The sequence below is a fragment of the Pan paniscus genome, chromosome 4, assembly GCF_029289425.2.
Source record: "Pan paniscus chromosome 4, NHGRI_mPanPan1-v2.0_pri, whole genome shotgun sequence".
Lineage (NCBI taxonomy): Eukaryota > Metazoa > Chordata > Mammalia > Primates > Hominidae > Pan > Pan paniscus.
The window spans coordinates 141,806,458-141,831,180 of NC_073253.2; the positions used below are offsets into that span (position 1 = coordinate 141,806,458).

General features: G+C 41.5%; 1 protein-coding gene and 1 long non-coding RNA gene across 2 annotated transcripts in view; one reads left to right on the forward strand and one right to left on the reverse strand.

The window, feature by feature from the left end:
* Nucleotides 1-2,820: 2,820 nt before the first annotated feature.
* On the reverse strand, nucleotides 2,821-3,869 carry LOC100992158 (small ribosomal subunit protein uS2). The gene has a single exon (XM_008954490.5). The coding sequence runs from the start codon at nucleotides 3,789-3,791 to the stop codon at nucleotides 2,904-2,906; it is 888 nt and encodes a 295-aa protein (XP_008952738.2). The 5' UTR covers nucleotides 3,792-3,869; the 3' UTR covers nucleotides 2,821-2,903.
* A 3,090-nt stretch (nucleotides 3,870-6,959) lies between these two features.
* The window catches only part of LOC129397824 (uncharacterized), a 55,302-nt gene continuing 37,538 nt past the window's right edge, over nucleotides 6,960-24,723 (forward strand). Inside the window, exons 1-2 of the long non-coding RNA XR_010112234.1 lie at nucleotides 6,960-7,505; nucleotides 9,398-9,441. This is a non-coding gene — a long non-coding RNA (uncharacterized LOC129397824). The remainder of the gene's footprint in view (nucleotides 7,506-9,397; nucleotides 9,442-24,723) is intronic.

Here is a 24,723-nt window from a genome sequence, read left to right on the forward strand (position 1 = left end):
GCATTTCTAAAAATTGTGCATTTGAATGGCTTCAAAAGTAATAAAAGTAAACAGTTATCTCTTGCCCACCCTATCTCCTCCCTGGAAGCATCCAATGTTAGCAGTTTCTCGTGTGAGCTTTAGGAGATGTTCTATATAAATACAAGCAAATATGTGCATTTTCTCTCACCTCTTGTTTTTCATTTCTTTTTTAAAAATACAAATGAAAACACATTAGGTATACTGTTCAATACTCTACTTTTTTCACTTAAAAATATGTTTTAATTTACTACACAATTTTACTACTATTCTTAACGTAGTGTCAAAGAGGTGAAGATTACAAGTGTGAGTGTGGGAAAGCTATGTGTTACCACAGTGCCCATAAAATTGCCCAAGGCCAAAAGCAATCCAGAAGAATCTTTACTCTCTGAAACAGGCTAAGTCCCAAACATTGCTTGGTGGGCTCAAGAAGAAAGAGGTATATTGTTATATAAGTAAAGGTAGACAGTTGTAAGTTAAAAATCACGCACCTTTAATGTAATCTTTCTTTTTTCCCCTTGAAATGTTGCTACTTTGTTGATATGCACCTCTATTACCTTGGGGAAGATGAAATTTCTAGGAGTCCTTTTCTTGGTTCACTATCCAAATATTGTCTATTTCTGGTGTAGTGGTCCTGGAACCCTTTGAAAAACTGGTAAAAGCTATGGACTTTCATTCCAGAGAAATCCAGGTAGGTACACATAAATTTGACTTTAACTTTAGGGGGTTTATAGACTACCCAACGCTCATTGGTGGCAAATGTCCCTGACATAAACACTTGGTTCTGATCTGACTGAAGAATAAAAATAGTTTGTGTTCTGTTGGAATTTTTAGTAATAAGCCTATTGTTTTCAGAAATTTTAGTAAATAAAAAGTTGATTGCATGGGGAACCTGGCACTAAACCATTCGTAGATGACCTACTTCTGGGTTGGGGTTTTGTACGTGGCAGAACGGCTTTCTTGCTGCATCCTATTGAAAGTCAGCCCTCAACACGAGGGTTTGTAAGTTTTTTAAAAAATTTTTTCTAAATTAAAAAAAAGTCAGTTGCAAGTTTTTTGAGGGCATACATTAGACTTAATCAGCTTACAAATGATTTCCTTCCGCTATTTCCTCCCAAAATAATGTATTTTAGTTTGATCACTGTATTAGTCTGTTTTCATGCTGCTGATAAAGACATACCCCAGACTGGGCAACTTACAAAAGAAAGAGGTTTAATGGACTTACAGTTCCACATGGCTGGGGAGGCCTCACAATCATGGTGGAAGGAAAGGAAGGGCAAGTCACATCTTACTTGGATGGCAGCAGGCAAAGAGAGAGCTTGTGCAGGGAAACTCATGTTTTTAAAACCATCAGATCTCATGAGACTCATTCACTATCATGAGAACAGTGCAGGAAAGACCTGCCCCATAATTCAATAATCTCCCACTGGGTTCCTCCCGTGACACATGGGAATTGTGGGAGTTACAATTCAAGATGAGATAGTCTTAACTCGTGTCAACATTAACTCAAAAATTCACAGTCCGACATCTCATCTGAGACAAGGCAAACCCCTTCCACATAATTATGAGCCTATAAAATCAAAAGCAAGTTAGTTACTTCCTAGATACAGTGGGGTACAGGCATTGGGTTAATATAGCCCTTCCAAATGGGACAAATTGGCCAAAATTAAAAGGCTACAGGCCCCATGCATGTCTGAAATCTAGCAGATCAGTCAAATCTTAAAACTCCCAAATGTTCCCCTTTGACTCCAGGTCTCACATCCAGGTCATGCTGATGCAAGAGGTAGGTTCCCAGTCTTGGGCAGCTCGGCCCCTGTGGCTTTGCAGGGTACAGCCTCCCTCCCAGCTGCTTTCACAGGCTGGCATTGAGTGTCTGCGGCTTTTCCAGGTGCTCAATGTGTGTTGTCAGTGGATCTACCATTCTGGGGTCTGGGGGACAGTGGCCCTCTTCTCACAGCTCCACTAGGTGGTGCCCTAGTAGGGACTCTGTGTGGAGGTTCTGACCCCACATTTCCCTTCCGCATTGCCCTAGCAGAGGTTCTCCATGAGGGCCCTGCCTCTGCAGCAAACTTCTGCCTGGGCATGCAGGCACGTCTGTACATCTTCTGAAATCTAGGCAGAGGTTCCCAAACCTCAATTCTTGACTTCTGTGCACTTGCAGGCTCAACACCACATGGAAGCTGCCAAGGCTTGAGGCTTGCAGCCCCTGAAGCCATTGTCCGAGTGCTACATTGACCCCTTGCAGCCACAGCTGGAGCAGCTGGGATGCACCAAGTCCCTAGGCTGCACACAGCATGGGGACTCTGGGCCCAGACCATGAAACCATTTTTTTCTCCTAGGTCTCTGGGCCTATGATGGGAGGGGCTGCCGTGAAGACCTCTGACATGCCCTGGAGAAATTTTCCCCATTGTCTTGGGTATTAACATTTGACTCCTCATTACTTATCCAAATTTCTATAGCAGGCTTGAATTTCTCCTCAGAAAATGGGATTTTCTTTTCTATTGCATTGTTAGGCTGCAAATTTTCAGAACTTTTATATTCTGCTTCCCGTATAAAACTGATTGCCTTTAACAGCACCCAAGTAACATCTTGAATGCTTTGCTGCTTAAAAATTTCTTCCGCCAGATACCCTAAATCATCTCTCTCAAGTTCAAAGTTCCACAAATCTCTAGGGCAAGGGCAAAATGCCATCAGTCTCTTTGCTAAAACATAACAAGAGTCACCTTTGCTCTAGTTCCCAACAAGTTGTGCATTTCCATCTGAGACCACCTCAGGCTGGATTTCATTGTCTATATTATTATTATTATTATTATTTTTTTAGAAACTGATGTTTATTTTCCATCAACCATTTTTCCATGCTGCTTAAGAGCCTATGCAAGAACAGCTTAAGACCAGTCAGTGGTTGCTCCTACCCATTCAGTGGCCTGAGCAGTGGGAGCTGCAGACCAGTCTTCCGTGGCAGGCTGAGCGCTCCAGTCTTCAGTAGGGAATTGCTGAATAGGCACAGAGGGCACCTGTACACCTTCAGACCAGTCTGCAACCTCAGGCTGAGTAGCAGTGAACTCAGGAGCTGGAGCAGTCCATTCACCCTGAAATTCCTCCTTGGTCACTGCCTTCTCAGCAGCAGCCTGCTCTTCTTTTTCAATCTCTCCAGGATCTCTGTAGAAGTACAGATCAGGCATGACCTCCCATGGGTGTTCACGGGAAATGGTGCCACGCATGCGCAGAACTTCCCGAGCCAGCATCCACCACATCAAACCCACTGAGTGAGCTCCCTTGTTGTTGCATGGGATGGCAATGTCCACATAGCGCAGAGGAGAATCTGTGTTACACAGCGCAATGGTAGGTAGGTTAACATAAGATGCCTCCGTGAGAGGCTGGTGGTCAGCCCTGGGGTCAGTAACCACAAGAAGCCGTGGCTCCCGGAAGGCTGCCTGGATCTGGTTAGTGAAGGTTCCAGGAGTGAAGCGGCCAGCAATTGGAGTGGCTCCAGTGGCAGCAGCAAACTTCAGCACAGCCCTCTGGCCAGTATTCCTGGAGGATATAACACTGACATCAGCAGGGTTTTCAATGGCAACAATAGCACGAGCTGCCAGCAGAAGCTTTTCCCAGGTCCTCTTCAGATTTATGATATAGATGCCATCACTTTTCCTTTTATAGATGTACTGTTCCATCTGGAAGTCAAGATTGGTGCCACCTAAGTGGGTTCCTGCTGCAAGGAACTTAAGGACATCCTCCTCCTTCATTTGCAGGACATCAAGGGCTCCGGACATTGTGAACGTTTCCCTTTAAGTTACGACGGGAATCCAGAACAACGCCGTATGGACCCCTCTGCAGGTAGCACGGAAAAGCTTCATTGTCTATATTATTATAAGCATTTTGGTCAAAGCCATTCAACAAGTCTCTAGGGAGTTCCAAACTTTCCTACCTTTTCCTGTCTTCTTCTGAGCCCTCCAAACTGTTCCAACCTCTGGCTGCTACCCAGTTTCAAAGTCACTTCCACATTTTCAGGTATCTTTTAGCAGTGTTCCACTCTACTGGTACCGATTTACTGTATTAGTCCATTTTCACGCTGCTGATAAAGACATACCTGAGACTGGGCAATTTACAAAAGAAAGAGATTTATTGGACTTATAGTTCTGCATGGCTGGGGAGGCCTCACAATCATGGCAGAAGGTGAAAGCCATGTCTCACATGGCAGCAGACAAGAGAAGAGAGAGCTTATGCAGGGAAACTACCATTTTTAACACCATCAGATCTTGTGAGACTCATTCACTATCATGAGAACAGTGCAAGAAAGTCCTGTGCCCATAATTTAATCACCTCCCACCAGGTTCCTCCCATGACACATGGGAGCTGTGGGAGTTACAATTCAAGATGAGATTTGTGTGGGGACATGGCCAAACCATATCAATCACTTAGACATTTTATACACAATCATGTACTTGTTAAGAGCATTTACTGTCAGAATGTCAGTGGGTAGGGGAGTTCTATGGTTCGAATGAGTCCTCCAAATTTTATGTATTGGAAACTTAACCCTCAAATTCTTATGCTGATTGAAGGTAGGGCCTTTGGGAGGTAATTAGGATTAAATAAGTTCATCAGGGTGGAGGTCCCCATTATGGACCTAGTGGCTTTATAAGAAGAGGAAGAGGGACCTGAGTTGACACACATGCTCTTGCCCTCTTGTCCTGTGATGTCCTCTGCCATGTTATGATGCAAGTAGAAGGTCCTCACCAGATGCCAGCACTATGCTCTTGGACTTCCCAGCCTCCAGAACTGTAAAAAATAAATTTCTTTTCTTTATAAGTTTATAAATTACTCAGTCTTGGGTATTCAATTACAGCACAGAAAATAGAATAAGACGGGGAGCAAGATCTAACTCTGTTCTGCCACTTATCTGGTACAGGACAGTTTAATATTTCTTAACTTCACTTTTTTCATTTGTAAAGTAAGGTTAATAGTACCTTCATGGTGTCGTGTAAGGGTTATATGGGACAATGAAGGAAAATCTGTGAGCACAGTGTCTGGCACAAATAAGAGTTCAGTTTGTGTTATCTGTCAATTCTGTCCTAATGACTAAGATTCTTAATATTTTGGAATTGTATTCGATGACTCTATATCACATTCATCATTATTTTAAAAGATAGGCAATTTGATCACCTTGAGACTGATTGAGAAGTTCAAGATCATAGAATGCCAAGTGGCAACATTGTATAATAGTTACAAACACGTAATTGGAGTTCTATTGGCCACTTGGGGGGAATGGATTTTATAGGTATACTAGAAATGTTAAAGTTTATAGAACAGAATAATTATTGTAATAGTAACCTCAACATCTTGTATTCATATGTATGAGTCTCACTGCTAACTTCTCACCTCCCGTTACTATTAACCAAATGAGTTAAAAGGGATTCTAGTTATAAAAACAAGCTGAGAAATTTCCTAACATAATACATGCTTGTCTTTGGTTTGTTCTTATAATGTCTGAGAATTATTTTCCTTTTTCTTTATTTTTTGAGATGAAGTCTCACTCTGTTGCCCAGGCTGGAGTGTAGTGGCACAATCTCGGCTCACTGCAACCTCTGCCTCCCAGGTTCAAGCAATTCTCCTGCCTCAACCTCCCGAAGCTGGGACTTCAGGCATGCGCTGCCACGCCTGGCCAATTTTTTGTATTTTAGTAGAGATGGGGTTTCACCATGTTGCCCAGGCTGGTCTCAAACTCCTGAGCTCAGGCAATCCACCCACCTCGGCCTCCCAAAGTGCTAGAATTATAAGTGTGAGCCACCATGCCTGGCCAATGTCTGAGAATTAAAAGAGATCTTACCAGTATTCATCAAAACTTAGTTTTGGGAAATTTATTCACATTTACCCAAGATTCACTGAAAATACCATATCCCCACAATTTAGTAGATTCTCCCTATCTTTCTTATTCTAAAGACAAAACTTGTCCTGGAGGTCATTTTACTTTTTTTTTTTTTTTTTTTTAACCTAAACAGGAAGCAGCCTTCTAAAATTAGCAGACCTTCTAAAAATTAAGCAGGCTTTTGCCAGGCTCACATTGCGTGTGTGTGTGTGTGTGTGTGTGTGTTTATTTCTGTATGTGTGCATGTATTCATATATGAATGTATGTATCTCTGTGTATCTTTTTGTGTGTTTCTGAATCTGTGTTTTTTTCAGTCATCTTATGGCTGAGAAAAGGCACTAAGAAAAAAAGGTCTGAGAAGTCCATTCATCACTGGGATCTGCCTCTCTGCCTGACTAGTGGCTCCCCACAGAGTCTTAACAAGGTGCTGCTGAATCAAAGTTCTTCTCCCCCACCCCAAACCAATACTGAAAACACTGTAATATGAGGCTCTTCTATCGTCTTCATTCCCAGGCTCTGCAGGACCTCCCCTCCCCCATTCATCTCTAGGCCCATCAGGGATGTGGGCAAAGGAAGCATTAAAAGGGATAGATTGAGAGCCTTGTGAACACATCTATCTTCATACGTGTTGAATATTATGTCAATTATTCATCATTCACAGATATCATTGCAGGGAAAAATCACATTAAGAGGAGCCAGGAAAACTAAAGGTTATAAATTCCAATCCAGCATAGTCCCTAGTGGCTCTGGAATTCGGTGCCAGTTCCTCTGTGGTGATCTCATTGGAATGCAAGAGTCCCAGACCTTCTCTTAGGGATGTTTTTTCCCCAGCCTTACCCCCCATCAAGGATAGAGGTGGAAAAGAGTGAAATAAATCTGTAAACACAGTACTTCTAAGTTTCTTCTTAATTCTGACATCACCTTGAGTTTGATATGTGTGAAAAATATATTTTTCTCTCAGTTGACTCCTCAATGAAGTATTTTTTACAGCCCTGGATTATAACAAAAGTGGGCAATTGAGATGGCAAGTGGCACAAGATAAATATTAGAATGGTTGGCAGACAGATTCTAATATTCTGAATCTGGTGGGAGGGCACAGATTCTACCCTAGGCAGTGACTCAAGCTCTCCAAGCCTGACTTTCCTCATTTTGTGATTTAGGGATTATTCTGACTTCAGTGGCAAGTTGTGAAGAGTGAATTTGATAATCTAGATTGCATAACTCTGAGTCCCCTAACCTCATAAAGCTGCCTATTTTTTAATGCCACAGTTTGTGGGAGGGACACTGAACTGTTCTTCAGAGTTTCTGAGGATTCCTGGGTGAGGGGTGTGTGTCTCTGGAGGGCTCTGTGCTGTAGATGGTTCTCCTGGAGGCCTGGTCTGGCAGATGCTGCTCCGCCTCCCTGTCTCCCTTCCTCCCACTAGATGTGACCCCTTTACTCCATTTGCTCAAAGAAGCACCAACCCAGGAACCATCTAACCATCTATTCACTCAGTAGATACTCCTTGCACTCCTACTATGTGCTACGGAGGAGCAGTTGTGAACCAGAGGGAAGCCCCTGCTCTCGTGAAGCCTGCATTCCAGTGGGAACGATGAAACGCAGGCACATGGGACATTTCAGGTACCGGTGGGTGCTGTGAGGGTGATGATGCCATGGAAGATGGGTAGGATGGGTGGTCAGGGAGGGCCCTTCCAAGGATATGACAGTGAAGGTAAAGAAAGAGCCAGTCACGTGAAGATCTGGGGAAAGAGTGTTCCAGGCAAGGGAGCTGTGAGTTCAAGCATGGTAGGATAAAGAGACCGGGTCATTCAACAAACGTGAAAGGAGAGAGTGTGGCAGGAAAGTGTGGTGTGAGATGATTAGAGAAGTGTGCAGTCTAGAGCTAAGAGTTCATAATAAGAAATTTGGATTGTATTCTAAGTACAGCTGGAGGATTTTATGTGGATGCTTGACATATTTTGGTTTATGGTGGTGGTGGGAAGGTCACTCTAGCTGCTGTGTGTGGACTAGGTTGTAGTTGTGGGGAGGAATGGGAGCGGGAAGGGCAGCTGGAGGCTCCTGCAGTGGTTAAAGTGAGAGATGACGGTGGCTTGGACCAGTGTAGTTATCAGTGGCATGATGGCAATAAATAGATGGGGTCACGAGTTTTTCTGGAGGCTCTGGAATTTGGTGCCAGGTCTTATGTGTACAGAGAGAATCCGCCCATGGATTCAGTGTGGGCAAGAATGGAGTGAGGGAAACTGAGGATGGCTCCTAGGTGTTTTATGGGTTTTAGGTTTTGGCTACCCTCAAATCTAGAAAAATTTGGTAATTTCGGCTCACATAATATATCAGCCTTTTTCTGCCTTGAGGATTTTCTCATTAGCTATGTCTCTCCATGAGCCTCTCATCTTTTCTGTGCTCTGGGCTTTCTCTTCTTATGTTCTCTGTTTTGTGGGCTGAATATTTTTGAGCAGGGATGGCATTATTTAGAGCTTTTTATTGGTAGCCTACTGAGTGCTCAAACCTGTGCTAGTCCCTATAGGGAATATGGAAAGACTTCTTGGAGCCATTATTATGCTAGTGTCCATTGTGGTGCTCCTGGCAAGGGCATTCTCCTATTCCTATGACCACAGAGCTTCCCCTTCCCCTTTGCCCTGAAGATTCTCTCATGGGACTAGTGTTTCATTGAATAACATGTTGGTTATGTGTAGCATGCTGGTTACGTGTAGCGTGCTGGTTACGTGTAGCATGCTGGTTATGTGTGGCATGCTGGTTACGTGTAGTGTGCTGGTTACGCGTAGCATGCTGGTTATGTGAGGCATGCTGGTTAGGAGCTCTAGGCTCAGGATCTTGGTTCTGCCCTCTTTGGTTGCATGAGCTGTGCAAGCTGCTTAACATCTTTCAGGCTAACTTTCTATATTTGTAAAATGGGAAACAGACTTCTTAGGAAGATTTTAAGAGATGTCTTACAGGACCTGGCAGATATATGCTCAATAAAAAGTAAACTAGCTGGTGTTGCTGCTGTTGCTCTTACTGTTGTTTTTATTGACTTGAATAAAGGAATCTTGCACCTGTCAAAATGAAACACTACATAGTAGGTCCTGATATTTTGCCATACTCAGCTGGTGATAAGAATCAGAGAAGCCAGCCATTTGAATAACTATGATTTATTGAATTCTTACCATGTTCTAAGTTCTTTATGTATACTGTTTCATTTAATCTTCACAACAATTCTAGGAGTCAGGTTCAATTGTTATTGCCATTTGATAGATGATGAGGGCAATGAGTCTTAGAGAGGTTAAATAATTTGCTAAAGGCCACACAGCCTGTAAAGTGGCAGAAGCTGGGACCATACAACTCTAAAGCCCACATTCTTAGACATTAGGGGATATTGAATGAAGTGTGTGTATGTATGGGGGAATTTAAGAGAATATCAAACCATTTGTAGAGTTCTACCCAATATAGAGACCTTATCTAATGTAAGAGAACTCTGAAGACATCTCATTGATTGAATGCTCTCCCCTTCATAGCAACTTCTTCTGCGGCTTCCTTGCCTGGTGCTCCAGTCTTTGAGGTATGCTTGATGGTTCTGAATTCAGATTTGAATCATGTGTCTGCCTGGTTTTTGTACCCTTGGACAGCAAACTTAATCGCCAAGGCTCAATTTTCTTCCCTTTTTTTTTTAAAGTGGGTATAATGGTATCTATGCCACAGGCTTGTGGTAAAACTTAGTCTGATGAGATCTGATACATGCTGATGTTTATTGGGCACTTAATATTATTATTAGTGAAACCTGGCCAAATGTAACTCTTTGATGAATGTATGTAATTTCAGGGAGTTAGTTTTACTAAAGTACTTGAAAATGTTAATTGATCTAGGATACTTTTATTTCATAGACAACGTATAGGTAAAGTCAATAACAGTTATTTTAGATTTTGTGAATTCTAGGGTAGTAGCATTAGAATGGAAGTTTTATTTCTTTTAATTGGACTAGAGCCACCATTCCATAAATCTACTGCACACCTTAAGTCACCCAGTGCTCTTGCATTCATCTTTGTTCATTGCTTGGATGTCAAGCAGTCTGCCTGGAGCTGCTTATAGAGGCCTAAATTTAGAATCTGCCTACCTATAAATAAGGTCCAGGAAGATAGATGACTTCGGTCACCTGAAACTGTTATTAGAAAACACATAGACTAACCTATCAAGGGAATGAGAGGGAGGACAAGAGAGGCATGCCTAGGGAGAGGGAGGACAGAGCTTAAAAGGAGGGGTTGTGATGGATTTTTTAGCACCTGTAAATAAAGAACTGTGCCTGGGGCTCTCCTGGCTGTTGGAAATCCAGCCCAAATGTTCAATGACTCACTCAATCGTTGTTCAGCTTGTTTAAGTCCATGCCATTTGTACATATGATGGGATTTTATGAGACATTTTACAACAGTTCTCCACCACTGTTTGGGGAAATCATGTCATAAGATTCAACCTTCTTTCTTTTTCCATTCTGAGATGGTTTCTCCTAAAATAGCTTTTATGTGCCCTGAGCAGTTGGCTACTCTGTTTCTACTAAGAAATACAGGCCGGCCTCACTGAGCAGGAGGCCCTTGCATTTGATTTTCAGAAGAGCACATGTATTTGAAAGGATTTCATTGTCCTTTGTGCCAGGAAGCAACAATGTCTGAGCCAGACTCTTCTGGGTGACCAAAAGAAAGACTCACCTTATTGTTTTGTTATTCTTTATAGGTGGTTAAGGGTATAAGCTTTGTAGTAAGATGCATTTGGATTCATGCTCTGCCTTCATGTCTCCCCAGCTCTTATCTTGGGCAAGTTAGAAACCTCTTGGAACTTATTTGTCCATCTAAAAAATGGGGATGATAACGTCATCTCATAGGTTTGTTGTGAGGGTATTTAAAATACTTAGCAGTGCCTGGCACAGAGTTAACCCCTTAATAAATGGTATTGATTATAAGTATGAGGCTGTCTTCTCTGCCTCACCTTTCTCCTTGTCTTATCTAGTAGTTTTGAGTGGCTGGTCTGTTTCCTTGTCATATATGATTTCCTTCCTTGCATGTATCACTCTCTGAAACTATCTTATTTAAAACGTTTGTTGTTTCTCCCCTCCCACTATGATACAAGCATCATATGGCAAGCCTTTGTGCATCTGCTCATACTTGCCCACTCAGGGAGAGCACTGAGTATGCTCTCCATACATAATTATTGACTAATTCCCTTATCTGTTTCAGTAATTTTTCTTTCTTCTCCATGATTCCTATATTAAAAAAACCTTTTATTTTAGAATTGAGGGTCTAGACAAGGATGAGAATGAAAAGGTAATCATTGTTTTGGATTGGTTTGAGGTGGAATCTCAGTTTAGAAGAACTTCTTGGGGAAACTAGGATGAAGACCAGTGGGGCTTTCCCCTCCACCCCTGTCAGAGATTGGTGTAAGTATATTCATTAGGACTCTAATTTCAAGGCCCATAAAATTCACTGAGCAAACTTAAGCAAAAAAAGAGGTGTTCATTGTAAGGACTCAGGAATGTTTTTAGGAACTGAAGGGAATGGATGTCATCAGGCCCCAGGAATGGGTTGGAAATAGGAATTCTTTCACAAACATCTGTTTCTGCCTTTTCTCTCTGCAGATCCACTTTTGCCTCTCTAAAATCCAGCATTTTTCAAACTATCTGTGCCAACACACAGTAAAAATGAGTTATACTAAAATGAAATAAAATAAGCCCTGATTTTTTTATTATTAGATTCCACAGACATAAAATTATTCTGTTGAAGTGCTATAAAGGTTCCTAAGTGCTTCCTTACTCTCAGTTTCTGTCCTTAATTCCTCGTGGACTGGTAACAGATGGCTTGTAAGCAGGCATGACTGCAGTTTATGCAGCAAGTGTGGATCACTTACCCCTCATGCTCAGATCTGCACCCCTCCACAAGAAACCAGACCAAACTGAACGGTGATCTTTTAGCCTGCAAGTGTGATTCAGGCTTTGCTCAACGGTCTTTCATAATACTCTTGTCTATGCAGCTATGGCCACTAGGTGGGGGCAAAGAATAAAAACATGGCAGCCAGGGGTGTGTCCTTGTTGGGGCGGGGGAAACACTGTTAAGGGGTGAGCCGAGTGAACACCGGAAAATGGGTCTACACAGGGAGGTTTTCAGCACTACTGATTCTATTTCTTCTGAAAACACGTCATGAAAAGACTCGTGATGCCTGGTGCAGGGGTACACTAATGGAAAGGCTTTGGTTTAAGAGACTTAGGCCAATTCAAGTCCAGCTTAAAAATGCAGAAAGTTACTGTGATATGGTAATTGCATGGATGAACTGTAAGCCATTAGAGATGAGTGATCAAGAGTGTGGACTTCAAACTGGGCATGGTGACTCACACCTGTAATCCCAGCACTTTGGGAGGCTGAGGCAGGCAGGTCACCTGAGGTCAGGAGTTTGGGACCAGCCTGGCCAACAAGGCAAAACCCTGTCTCTACTAAAAATACAAAAATTAGTTGGGCATGGTGGCGCACACCTGTAATCTCAGCTACTTAGGAGGCTGAGGCAGGAGAATCGCTTGAACCTGAGAGGTGGAGGTTGCAGTTAGCTGAGATTGTGCCACTGTACTCCAGTCTGGGCCACAGAGTGAGACTCCATCTAAAAAAATAAAAGTGTGGAACTTCAGGTTGGAATCTTATCACTCTATTTGTGTGTCCTTAGGCAAGACGTTGGCTTCTCTGAGCATCAGTTCCCTTAGCTTCAAAATGAGCATAATCATTTCTTAGAGTTTTGGTAACTCACTCAGCAACTATTTTGTGGAGCACTCAGTAGCATCCAGATACTGGGCTAACACTGAGGGTGCAGTAGTGAACAAGAGAGAAATAGTTTTGCCTCTCCTCGGACCACAGGACATTATAGCAGAGTAAGCTTTGAATAATAATAATAATGACAGTAATAAATTAAAGTACTGTGATCAAACATAAGATATGGTCAAGCACAAGTGTCAAAGCTCATATGTCAAATCTTTTAGCAATCCTGATTCTGATTTAACTAATATCTGAATAATATTTACTATTTAGAGTTCGTAATCCTCTGAAGCCAGCATTGTCCACATGTCATTAGAATTTTGCTTATGGATTTGTTTCCTTCCTCAGTTTTCCTATGTATTCTTTATGTGTAACCAAATGCATCGTTTACTTTTTCTTTTTTTGAGACAGAGCATTGCTTTGTCACCCAGGTTGGAGTGCAGTGGCACAATCTCAGCTCAGTGCAACCTCCACCTCCTGGGTTCAAGCGATTCTCCTGCCTCAGCCTCCTGAGTAGCTGGGATTAGAGACATGAGCCACCACACCCAGCTAATTTTTGTGTTTTTAGTAGAGATGGGATTTCACCATGTTGTCCAGGCTGGTCTCCAACTCCTGACCTCAAGTGATCTGCCTGCCTCGGTCTCCCAAAGTGCTAGGATTACAGGTGTGAGCTACCGCGCCTGGCCCATTTACTTTTTCCAGAAGGTTTTAAATCAAGAAGGTGAAGAAAAAGCCTCTATTGAGAGATAATAAGGCCAAATTTATCCATTTGTTTGTTTGTCCATTTGGTGTTTATGGAATATCTTTTGGTTGTTTGGCATTGAGGACATGGAGGTAAAATGACCACTTTTCAGTAGGACGACAAATATTTAAATATGTAGGTGTCAATATTGTGGGGTTAGGCATTATAATAGAAATTATGATAGGTAAAATTCTTTTGTGTGTGTGTCTTTTTTTTTTTTTTTTGTAGAGAAAGGGTCTTCTTGCTGTGTTGCCCAGGCTGGTCTCCTGGCCTCAAGTGATCCACCTGCCTTGGCCTCCCAAAGTGCTGGAGTTACAGGTGTGAGCCACTGCACCTGGCTGTGGGAGGCAAAATTCTGAGATGGCTCCCAGATTTCCTGGTGCCTTGGTGTATGCCCTCCCCTCTGCATCTGCATTCCCTTCCTCTTGAGTGTGGGTGGGACCTGTGAACATGATGGGATATTACTTCTGTGTTTAGGGTACTGACCAGTTGACTTTGAGTTAACAAAAAATGGCGTTATTCTGGATGAACCAGTCCTAATCAAGTGAGCCCTTAAAAGGAACTGAGCCCTTCCTGAAGTCAAAAGGGAGTCAAAGTGTGAGAGAGAAACTTTCCTGTTGACCTGGAAGATACAGACTTCATGAGCTCTATAGCTGCAAGAAAATGGGTTATCAAGTTCCATATTAGCTTGGAAGAAGACCCCAGATCTAGCAACCTTGTGAGCAGAGGACTTAGCTAATCTTTACTCAGACTCCTGACCCAGGGAAACTGTGAGATAATAAGTCTGTGTTGTTTAAAGCCACTAAATTTGCAGTAATTTGTTACATGGCATAGAAAATGAATACAGAGGTATATATAGATAGCCATGACAGAATGACCTTTCTTAATTGTGCAAACAGATCTCTGCTGGACTATGTGGGACTGTGAATCAAACTGAAACTTCCGGATGCAGGTGGATTGTGAAATTTGTGAAGTATGAACTGTTGGTAGATTAAGGTCAATGGCAAAGAAACCAAGCATTTGAAGACTATTTCATGGATTATATATTTGTATTGTTTTAATTACATTAATATTTAATAATTTTATGTGCTCCATATAGTGCTGGGTGGGGGTAAAGGGAAACAATACAAAGATGTGTAACACAGACCTTGCCCTGAAGAAACTTGTTCTTTATTCAAGGAGACAGTTGTGTCAGCTGGCTACGTTACAATAACTCCAAATGGAGATCTAAACAATTTACTGGGAAAGTATAATTCAGTCTGAAATGAGTTAGAGAAGCCTTCATTTGTTGCATTTGAGCTAGGGCTTGAAGGATGTCCCCACTGATGCTGCTGGTTGCCTTTCTAAAAGCCATTTTCTCCTTCTTTTCTGGAAGAACTCTGATGTTTCTGGGGTTAGGGGTGGGGTGGCGGAATCTGTTTCTCCAGCATGACTCAAAGATTGATCCTGTTTGGCCTAAACCATGGGGTGACTGACTGGGCCAAGCAGTTTGCCACGTGTTTTTGTAAATGAATTTTATTGGAACAAGTCACCCAATGGTTTATGTATTATTGATGGCTATTTTTGTGCTACACAGGGAGAGTTGAGCAGTTGTGGCAAAGCCCATATGGCCCACACAAACTAAAATATTTACTATCTAGCCTTTTACAGGAAAAGTTTGTTGACCTCTGGTGATATGGTTAGGCTTTGTGTCCCTACCCAAATCTCATCTTGAATTGTAATCCCCAGGTGTTGAGGGATTACACACTTGTGGGAGATGATTGGATCATGGGGGTGGTTCCCCTCATGCTGTTCTCATGATAGTGAGTGAGTTCTCATGAGATCTGATAGTTTTATAAGGCAGTTTTCCCTGCTCTTTCCCGTGTGCTCACATTCTCTCTCACCTGCCTTCATTGAAGTGAGATGTGCTTGTTTCCCCTTCCACTATGATTATAAGTTTCCTGAGGGCCTCCCTAGCCATGCAGAACTGTGAGTCAGTCAAACCTCTTTTCTTTATAAATTACCCAGTCTTGGGCAGTTCTTTATAGCAGCGTGAGAACAGACTAATACACCTGGTCTAAGTCATCATGATAATTTCAATCCTGTTTTCAGTGCCTGATTTAGGAGTGGGAATGCAACACAAATTGGCCAAGGAAATAGGATGGGATCGTTGCTGGGGTTTTTTTAATAGACAAAAAGAGGCTTTCAAGAAGTTCCTGCTTCTCCTGCTAGATGTGTTTTTGACTGGATGTGATATTTCAAACTGCTAAAGCCTTTGTGACCTTAATGAGAATTAGCCTGAGAACAAGAGCATGTACTGAGGATATCAGATTGATACATTGAAAATAAGTTTTGTCTCTGACAGCGTCTTTGAGTTGCCAAATTAGCCATCTCTGGAGCCATCTTATCTCCAGATTTTTGTTCTGTGGTGTAATAATTTTCAGTATTGTGCAAGCCAGTGGAGTCAGGGTCTTCTTTATTTTTAAATTTTTTTAAGGGTCTTCTTACTTGCAGTCAGGATCAATCATAGTGATTCTGATTTCATTGATTTCAGTAAATGGGGAAGGAGGAAAGGATGCTACAGGTTTAAGAAACAGCATGAGCAAAGTCCTAAAGCATAAATGAATATAGCTTGGCTGGGTATAGCAAGTATTTGCAGGACAGGTAACAGGGCATATGGGGGGAAACAATGGGAAGCTTGGAATCAGACTGTAAGAGAGCTAGAATGTGAGACTAAAGATTTTAAGATTTTGGAAATTTATGAGCAATAAGGTGTCATTGGAGCTTTTTGAGGAAGAAAGTAACCTTTTTCAACTCATATTTTAGGAAAGTAACTGTAGATGCAGTGTAAAGGAGTGGTCCCCAACCTTTTTGGTACTAGGGTTCAGTTTCGTGGAAGATTATTTTTCCATGCGAATTGCGTGGGGCAATGGTTTCAGGATGAAACTGTTCCAACTCAGATCATCAGGCATTAGATTCTCATAAGGAACATGCAACCTAGATCCCTTGCATGCACAGTTCACAATCTTACTCCTATGAGAATCTGATGCCTCCGCTGATCTGATAGGAGGTGGAGTGCAGGCGGTAATGCTTGCTTGCCCACTGCTCACCTCCTGCTGTGTGGCCTGATTCCTAACAGGCCACAGACCAGTACTGGTCCATGGCCCAGAGGCTTGGGGACCCATGGTGTAAAGAATGGATCAGAATGGTATAAAGTATAGGTTAGTGAAGATAGGCTTCCTTTTGCTTCACTGAATACCACTAGCCTAGAGCAAGACCTCTAGCTAGAGCAAGTCATTAGCCAGAGTGTGGTCCCTAAAACAACCGTATCAGAATCACCTGGGAACTAGTTAGAAATCCAAATTATCAGGTTCCACCCCAGAACTAGTGAATCAGAAACTCTGGAAGTGGGACCAACCAATCTTTTATCAAGCCGTCTAGGTGATTCCAACACACACTCAAGTTAGAAAACCACTGCTCCAGGCAGTTCATAGACAGCTGTAGAATAACTAGGGAGGCTTTCTTAACAAAGTGATGGCATCTCTATTTATCTCAGAGGAAGGTACAGAGTAGTTTTTCAGGGAAAAACACCAGAGTAGTTTTTCAGGGAAGTTGTAATAGTATTTGTACCATGTGGGTTAAGAACTGGGGAAGTATGGAATATTGCTAGCAATACACTAATTATATTTTTGAAGAAAAAAGAAAGTATTCCTGTCTTGTGCTGGCTTTAAAGGGGGAATGCTTCCAGCTTTTGCCCATTCATTATGATATTGGCTGTGGATTTGTCATAAATGGCTCTCATTATTATGAGGTATGTTCCTTCAATACCTAGTTTATTAAGAGTGTTTAACATGAAGGGATGTTGAATTTTATAGAAGGCATTTTCTGCGTTTATTGAGATAAGCATGTGGTTTTTGTCTTTAGTTCTGTTTATGTGATTAATTATGTTTATTGACTTGCATATATTGAATCAGTCTTGCATCCCAAGGATGAAGCCAACTCGATCATGGTGGATAAGCTTTTTTATGTGCTGCTGGATTCGGTTTGCCAGTATTTTATTTAGGATTTTTGCATTGATGTTCATCAGGGATATTGGTCTGAAGTTCTCTTTTTTGTTGTTGTTGTATCTCTGCCAGGTTTGAATATCAGGATGATGCAGGCCTCATAAAATGACTTAGGGAGGACTCCCTCCTTTTCAATTTTTTGGAATAGTTTCAGAAAAAATGGTACCAGCTCCTCTTTGTACCTTTGATAGAATTCAGCTGTAAATCCATCTGGTCCTGGGCTTTCTTTGGTTGGTAGGCTATTTATTACTGCCTCAATTTCAGAACTTATTATTGGTCTATTCAGGGATTCAACTTCTTCCTGGTTCAGTCTTGGGAGGGTGTATGTGTCTAGTAATTTATCCATTTCTTTTAGATTTTGTAGTTTATTTGCACAAGTGTGTTTATAGAATTCTCTGATGGTGGTTTATATTTCTGTGGGTTCAGTAGTGATATCCTCTTTATCATTTTTGTGTCTATTTAATTCTTCTCTATTTTCTTCTTTATTAATCTAGCCAGAAGTCTATATATTTTATTAATTTTTTCAAAAACCCAACTCCTGGATTTGTTGAGTTTTTGAAGGTTTTTTTGTGTCCCTGTCTCCTTCAGTTCTGCTCTGATCCTGGTTATTTCTTGTCTTCTGCTAGCTTTGAAATTTGTTTGCTCTTGGTTCTCTAGTTCTTTGAGTTGTGATGTTAGGACGTTGATTTGAGATCTTTCTGGCTTTTTAATATGGGCATTTAGTGCTAGAATTTTCCCTCTTGACACTGCTTTAACTGTGTTCCAGAGATTCTGGAATGCTTTCACACCATTGTTGGGAATGTAAATTAGCTCAACTATTGTGGAAGACAATGTGATTCCTCAAAGACCTGGAACCAGAAATACCATTTGACCCAGCAATCCCATTACTGGGTATATACCCAAAGGAATATAAAGAATTATATTATAAAGATATGTGCACATGTATGTTCATTGCTGCACTGTTCACAATAGCAAGGACATGGAATCAACCCAAATGCCCATCAATGATAGACTGGATAAAGAATATGTGGTACATATACACCATGAAATACTATGCAGCTATAAAAAGGAATGAGATCATGTCCTTTGCAGGGACATGGATAAAGCTGGAAGCCATTATTCTTGGCAAACTAATGCAGGAACAGAAAACCAAGCACCATTTTTCTCATTTGTAAGTGGGAGCTGAACAATAAGAACACATGGATACAGGGAGGGGAACAACACACACTGGGCCTGTTGAGGGTGGGTGAGGAAGAGCATCAGAAAAAATAGCTAATGCATGCTGGGCTTGATACTTAGGTGATGGGTTGATAGGTGCAGCAAACCACCATGGCACATACTTACCTATGTAACAAACATGCACATCCTGCGCATGTACCCCAGAGCTTAAACAAAACAAAAAACCTTCACATTAACACCTGCGGAGTACTGGCTGATGACTTGGCTTTAAGTCTATTAATAGCTGGCCTTGTCATCTAAGTTGAAAGGGCTTACAAAAATCTAAACCCATTTGAAATAAATAAGGTGAATGAGAGTCCAAAAGAAAAAGAAAAAACAAAGTATTAAGGTTACTGGCTCATTTGTATTCTGGATTTAAAAGCCCCTTATTTTATGAATGTAAAACATGTCACGTTAATTATTCCCTTGTTTTTCCACTGTAGATTAATGACGTTACATACATCAGTGACACTGTACATTTTAAAGTCTATTAATTTTATCACTTCTTGGGTCAGAGGAGAAACTTGTTCTTTAGCAGCCTCTGCTGAACTCTTTCAGGAAAATATTTATTGAGCACCTTCTTGAAGAAAGTCAGTTTGTAAAGATAAAAGAACTGTAGAGTGCTCCTGATATGGTTTGGCTGTGTCCTCATCCAGATCTCATCTTGAATTGTAATTCCCATAATCCTCACACGTCATGGGAGGGACCTGGTAGGAGATAATCGAATCATGGGGGCAGTTTCCCCCCATGCTGTTCTCGTGATAGTGAGCGAGTTCTCATGAGAGCTGGTGGTTTTATAAGGGGCTTCCCTCTTCGTTAGGCACTAATTCTGTCTCCTGTCACCCTCTAGAGAGGTGCCTTGCACCATGATTATAAGTTTCCTGAGGACTCCCCAGCCATGCAGAACCGTGAGTCAATTAAACCTCTCTACTTTCTAAACTACCCAGTCTTGGGTATTTCTTCATAGCAGCATGAGAATAAACTAATACAGCTCCCAAGTTTTTCTGCAAAGTATATGGGTTTGAAATAGAATGGGGTTTCACAAGTGAGGAGTTAGAAAAAGAGACCACACACCTAAGAATGTCTGTTTTTTTTTGGAAAATTTTTATCTATTACAAAATATACTAGGAAGATGTTTACAAAGCTCATTAATATTACTGGAGATCAACTTTTAGAATTCTTGACCTAAAGCAGGGATACAGAAGTTTCATTTCATATGCTGACTTTGATTGAACAGTAAAGATTGCTTAGAGTCCTGTTTTTGGGGAAAAACATGTCTGAGGCCCTCTCTGGGCTCAATGAGTGAGAATTCTGTGATTGATTGATTTTTGTGATGGGTGCTGAAATGAGAGAAGTTACGTTATAAGCATTAGGTGAATTGTCATCCCTGCCTTGATTTCCCTCATTTAGTCAGATGGGATGACTTTAGTTATAAGACAGAAAATCAACTCAGACTAATTTAAGCATAAAAGGAAATTTATTATCTCAGGTAACTAAATAGGCTGGGCTAACGGCTTTTAGCTCATTTTGATCTGGGAGTCAAATGACACGGGACTGGGTTTCTGTCTCTTGGCACCTTTGATAATGATCATGATGATAATGGTAATAACAGCTAACACATATAGCACTTCAATGTTTCAGATGCTTTTTATAAGCACATTACATTTACTAATTCACTTAACCCTCAAAATGAGTCTATGAGGAGGTGGTAGTATTATCACTTGCATTTACAGATGGGGAAAGTGAAGTATAGAGAGATTAAGTAACTTGTTCAGGAGTGTGCAAATGATGGACTCAGGATTAGTATCCATGTAGTCTGTTTCTAAAGCCCATGTTCTAAACCAGGCTTAGGCAAACTATGTCCTGTGTGCCAAATCCTACCTGTGCCCATTCTTGTAAAAAATTATTTTAAGTAATTTTAAAATAAATGTATTTGTTTGGAACACAGTCACACTCATGTATAGATTGTCAGTAGATGATTTCATACTGCAATGAGAGTTGAGCAGTCACAACAGAGACTGTATGGCCTGCTATATTAGTCCATTCTCAGACTGTAATAAAGAACTACCTGAGACTGGGTAATTTATGAAGAAAGAGGTTTAATTGACTCACAGTTCTGCAGGCTGTACAGGAAGCATGGCTGGAGGCCTCAGGTAACTTATACAATTATGGTGGCAGGTAAAGGGAAAGTAAACACAACTTACTGTGGTGAAGCAGGAGAGAGAGCAAGCAAAACAGGAAGTACTACACACTTTCAAACAGCCAGATCTTATGAGAACTCACTATCATGAAAACAGGAAGGGGGAAATCTACCACCATGATCCAATCACCTCCCACCAAGTCCCTCCCCCAACATTGGGAATTAAAATTCAACATGGGATTTGGGTGGGGACATAGAGCCAAACCATGTCATACCACCCCCTGGTCCCTCCCAAATCTCATGTTCTTCTCATGTTTCATAGCACAATCATGCCTTCCCAACAGTCCCCCAAAGTCTTAACTTATTCCAGCATTAACTCAAAAGTCCAAGTCCTAAGTCTCATCTGAGATGAAACAAGTCCCTTCTGCCTATGAGCCTGTAAAATAAAAAATAAGTTAGTTACTTCCAAGATACAATGGGGTTACAGGCATTGGGTAAATGCCCCCATTCAAAAAGGGAGAAATTGGCTAAAATGAAGGGGCTACAGGCCCCATGCAAGTCTGAAATCCAGCAGGGCAGACATTAAATCTTAAAGCTTCAGAATAATCTCTTTTGACTCCGTGTCTCACATCCAGGCCACACTGATGCAAGGGGTGGGCTCCTAAGGCCTTGGGAAGTTCTGCCTCTGTTGCTCCACAGGGGAAAGCCCCCACTGCTGCTTTCTTGGGCTAGCATTGAGTGCCTGCAGCTTTTCCAGGCACATGGTGCAAGCTGTTGGTGGATTTACCATTCTGGGGTCTAGAAGACCATGGCCCTCTTCTCACAGCTCCACTAGGCAGTGCCCCAGTGGGGACTCTGTGTGGGGGCTCTGACCCCACATTTACCCTCTATACTTCCCTAGTAGAGGTACTCCATGAGGGCTCTGACCCTGTAGCAGACTTCTGCCTGGACATCCAGGCATTTCCATACATCCCCTGAAATCTAGGTGGAAGCTCCCAAACCTCAACTGTTGCCTTCTGCACACCTGCAGGCCCAAGACCACATAGAAGCCACCAAGGCTTGGGTCTTGCACCCTCTGAAGCAATGGTCAGAGGTGTACTTTGGCCCCATTTGCCATGGCTGGAGCTGGAGTGATGGGATGCAGGGCACCACATCCCAAGGCTGCACATAGCAGCAGGGCTGTGGGTCTGGCCGAGAAAACCATTTTTCCCTCCTAGGCCTCCAGGCCTGTGGTGGGAGGGCCTGCCGTGAAGGTCTCTGAAATGCCTTGGAAGCATTTTCCCTATTGTCTTGGATATTAACATTTGGCTCTTCTTTACACAAATTTATGCAGCCTTAAATTCCTCCCCAGAAAAAGGGTTTCTCTTTTCTGTTGCATGGTCAGGCTGCAAAATTTCCAAACTTTTATGCTCTGCTTTCCTTTTAAATATAAGTTCTATTTTCAGGTCATTTCTTTGTTTATGCAAATGGGCATAGGCTTTTAGAAGCATCCAGGCCACATCCTGAACACTTTGCTGTTTAGAAATGTCTTGTGCCAGATACCCTAAATAATCTCTCTCAAGTTCAAAATTCCACAGATCTCTAGAGCAGGGGCCCAATGCCACCATTCTTTTTGCTAAAGCATAGTAAGAGTGACCCTTACTTCAGTTACCAATAAGTTCCTCATCTCCATCTGAGATCACCTCAGCCTGGGCTTCACTGTCTGTGTCACAATCAGCATTTTGGTCACAGCCATTTAACAAGTCTCTAGGAAGTTCCAAACTCTTCCTCAACTTCCTGTTGTCTTCTGAGCCCTCCAAACTCTACTAACTCCTGCCCATTACCCAGTTCCAAAGTTGGTTCCACATTTTCAGGTATCTGTACAGCAGTGCCCCACTTCTCTGGTACGAATTTTCTGTATTAGTCTGTTATTACACTGCTACAAAGAACTACCTGAAACTGGTTAATTTATGAAGAAAAGAGGTTTAATTGACCCACAGTTCTGCAGGCTGTACAGAAAGCATGACTGGGAGGTGAAGGGGAAGCAGCATGTCTTACATGACCAGAGAATAAGGAAGAGAGAACAAAGGGGGAGGTATGCCACACTTTCAAATAACCAGATCTCCTGAGAACTCACTATCACAAGAACAGCAAGGGAGAAATTAGCTCCCATGATCCAATCACTTCCCACCAGGTCCCTCCCCAACATTGGGAATCACAATTCGACATGAGATTTGGTTGGCGACACACAGCAAACCATATCACCTGGAAAGCTTAAAATATTTACTATCTGACCCTTTATAAGAAGAATTTACCAACCTTTGCTCTAAACAACTGTGCCATATTGGATTCTACCGTTCCTAGGCTTCATATGGTGGCAAGATGGCTGCAGCTGCTCCTACTCCTAATCCTTTTCTTTTCACCTTCATAAAGAACATATCTAGTTCCCCAATTCCTCAAATGAAGCCCTAGAATTGAGTCTTGCTTGCCCTGATTGGCCTGATTTAGGTCATCACTAAACTGCCCAGCCCCACTGCTCCATCCCTGAAACGAGGAATGAAGTCAGCTTCATTCATGGTATATGGCTGGAGGTCAAGAAAGAGTATTCCATCCTAAGATGACATCTAGAGAGTTTACTGTGGGAAAAACATCAGAATTCTGGGTAGTAAAAACAAATATTGATTGTATTAATAATGGCCTATTTAGTGCATTTGCTTATTTAATTACATGAATGTAAATATTTGATGTAAATGGAAAAATTGGATGGAAATATTTCAGTAATGTGCCCAGATAGCTATGCAGGAAGGCAACTTTTCTACCCCCATCTCTCATGAGAGGCCAGTTGCTAATTAGTGGCTATTCTTTCTAAGGATTGTCCCAAAAAGATCACTGAAAGTGGGAGAGTGAGGAAGAATTCTGAAAGGAGAGAAGTTAAACCTATCCCCAACTGCTAACTTGAGCACTGCTTCCCTTTCAGTCAAAGCTGCTGCAACCTTTGTAACTTTCCTTTATCCTGTCACGTATGCATTTCTTGGTTCCTTGCCTTGTCTAGCTGCAAATATGGCACTAACTTAGTATGTTTTTCATGACTCACAGTCGTCATAAATATACTGTCCTTGGTAGTGATGCAGTGAGGCGTTTCAGGGCTCATGACATGCATTTGGGGCTGTTTTCCCCAAAAATCCTAACTTATGTTGTTAGGGTGTTTGGTCCCTGTGTTAGCCTTTTAAATATCTTTTTATGAAGTATAATACACAAACAGAAAATCACAAAGAACAAATCTAGAACTTAATGAATTATCATAAAGGGAAAATCCTTTAAAATGGTAAATTTGTAGTGTGTCAGCCTCCCTGAAGCCCCTCTGAATCCCTCCACCTGGTTATTCTCCCTTCTTTCCCTTACAGACAACCATTGTCATTAATTCTAAAGTAACCACTTTCTTGCTTTTCTTTATAGTTTTACCACCTAAGTACCACCCTAAACACTATAGTCTTGTTTTGCACATTTGTGAATTTTATGTAATTGTAGTTGGAAAACATATATTCTTTGGTCTGATTTCTTTTTCTCAACCTCATATTTGTAAGATTCATAAGGTTGCTGTGAAAAATTATCATTCATTCCTTTTCATTGATAGCATTCCATTTTGTGGGAAGAACATATTGTTGTGTTCTACTATTGATGGTCATTTGTATTTTCTAATTTTAGCATTTGTGCATAGTGTTGCTATGAATTTCTCTCCTGGTGTACTATATGTGCATTTGTTGGATATTTACTTAGAAGTTGGTCATAAGGTATAACATAGGGTATTATATGTATTGCCATATGTTAATATTGATTGATTTCATTGATTTCTATATTACTGGATTATAGACTCTGAGTATCTAATATTACTAGGTAATAACAAAGAGTTTTCCAAAGTGTGCTGGGTTATAATCTTGCC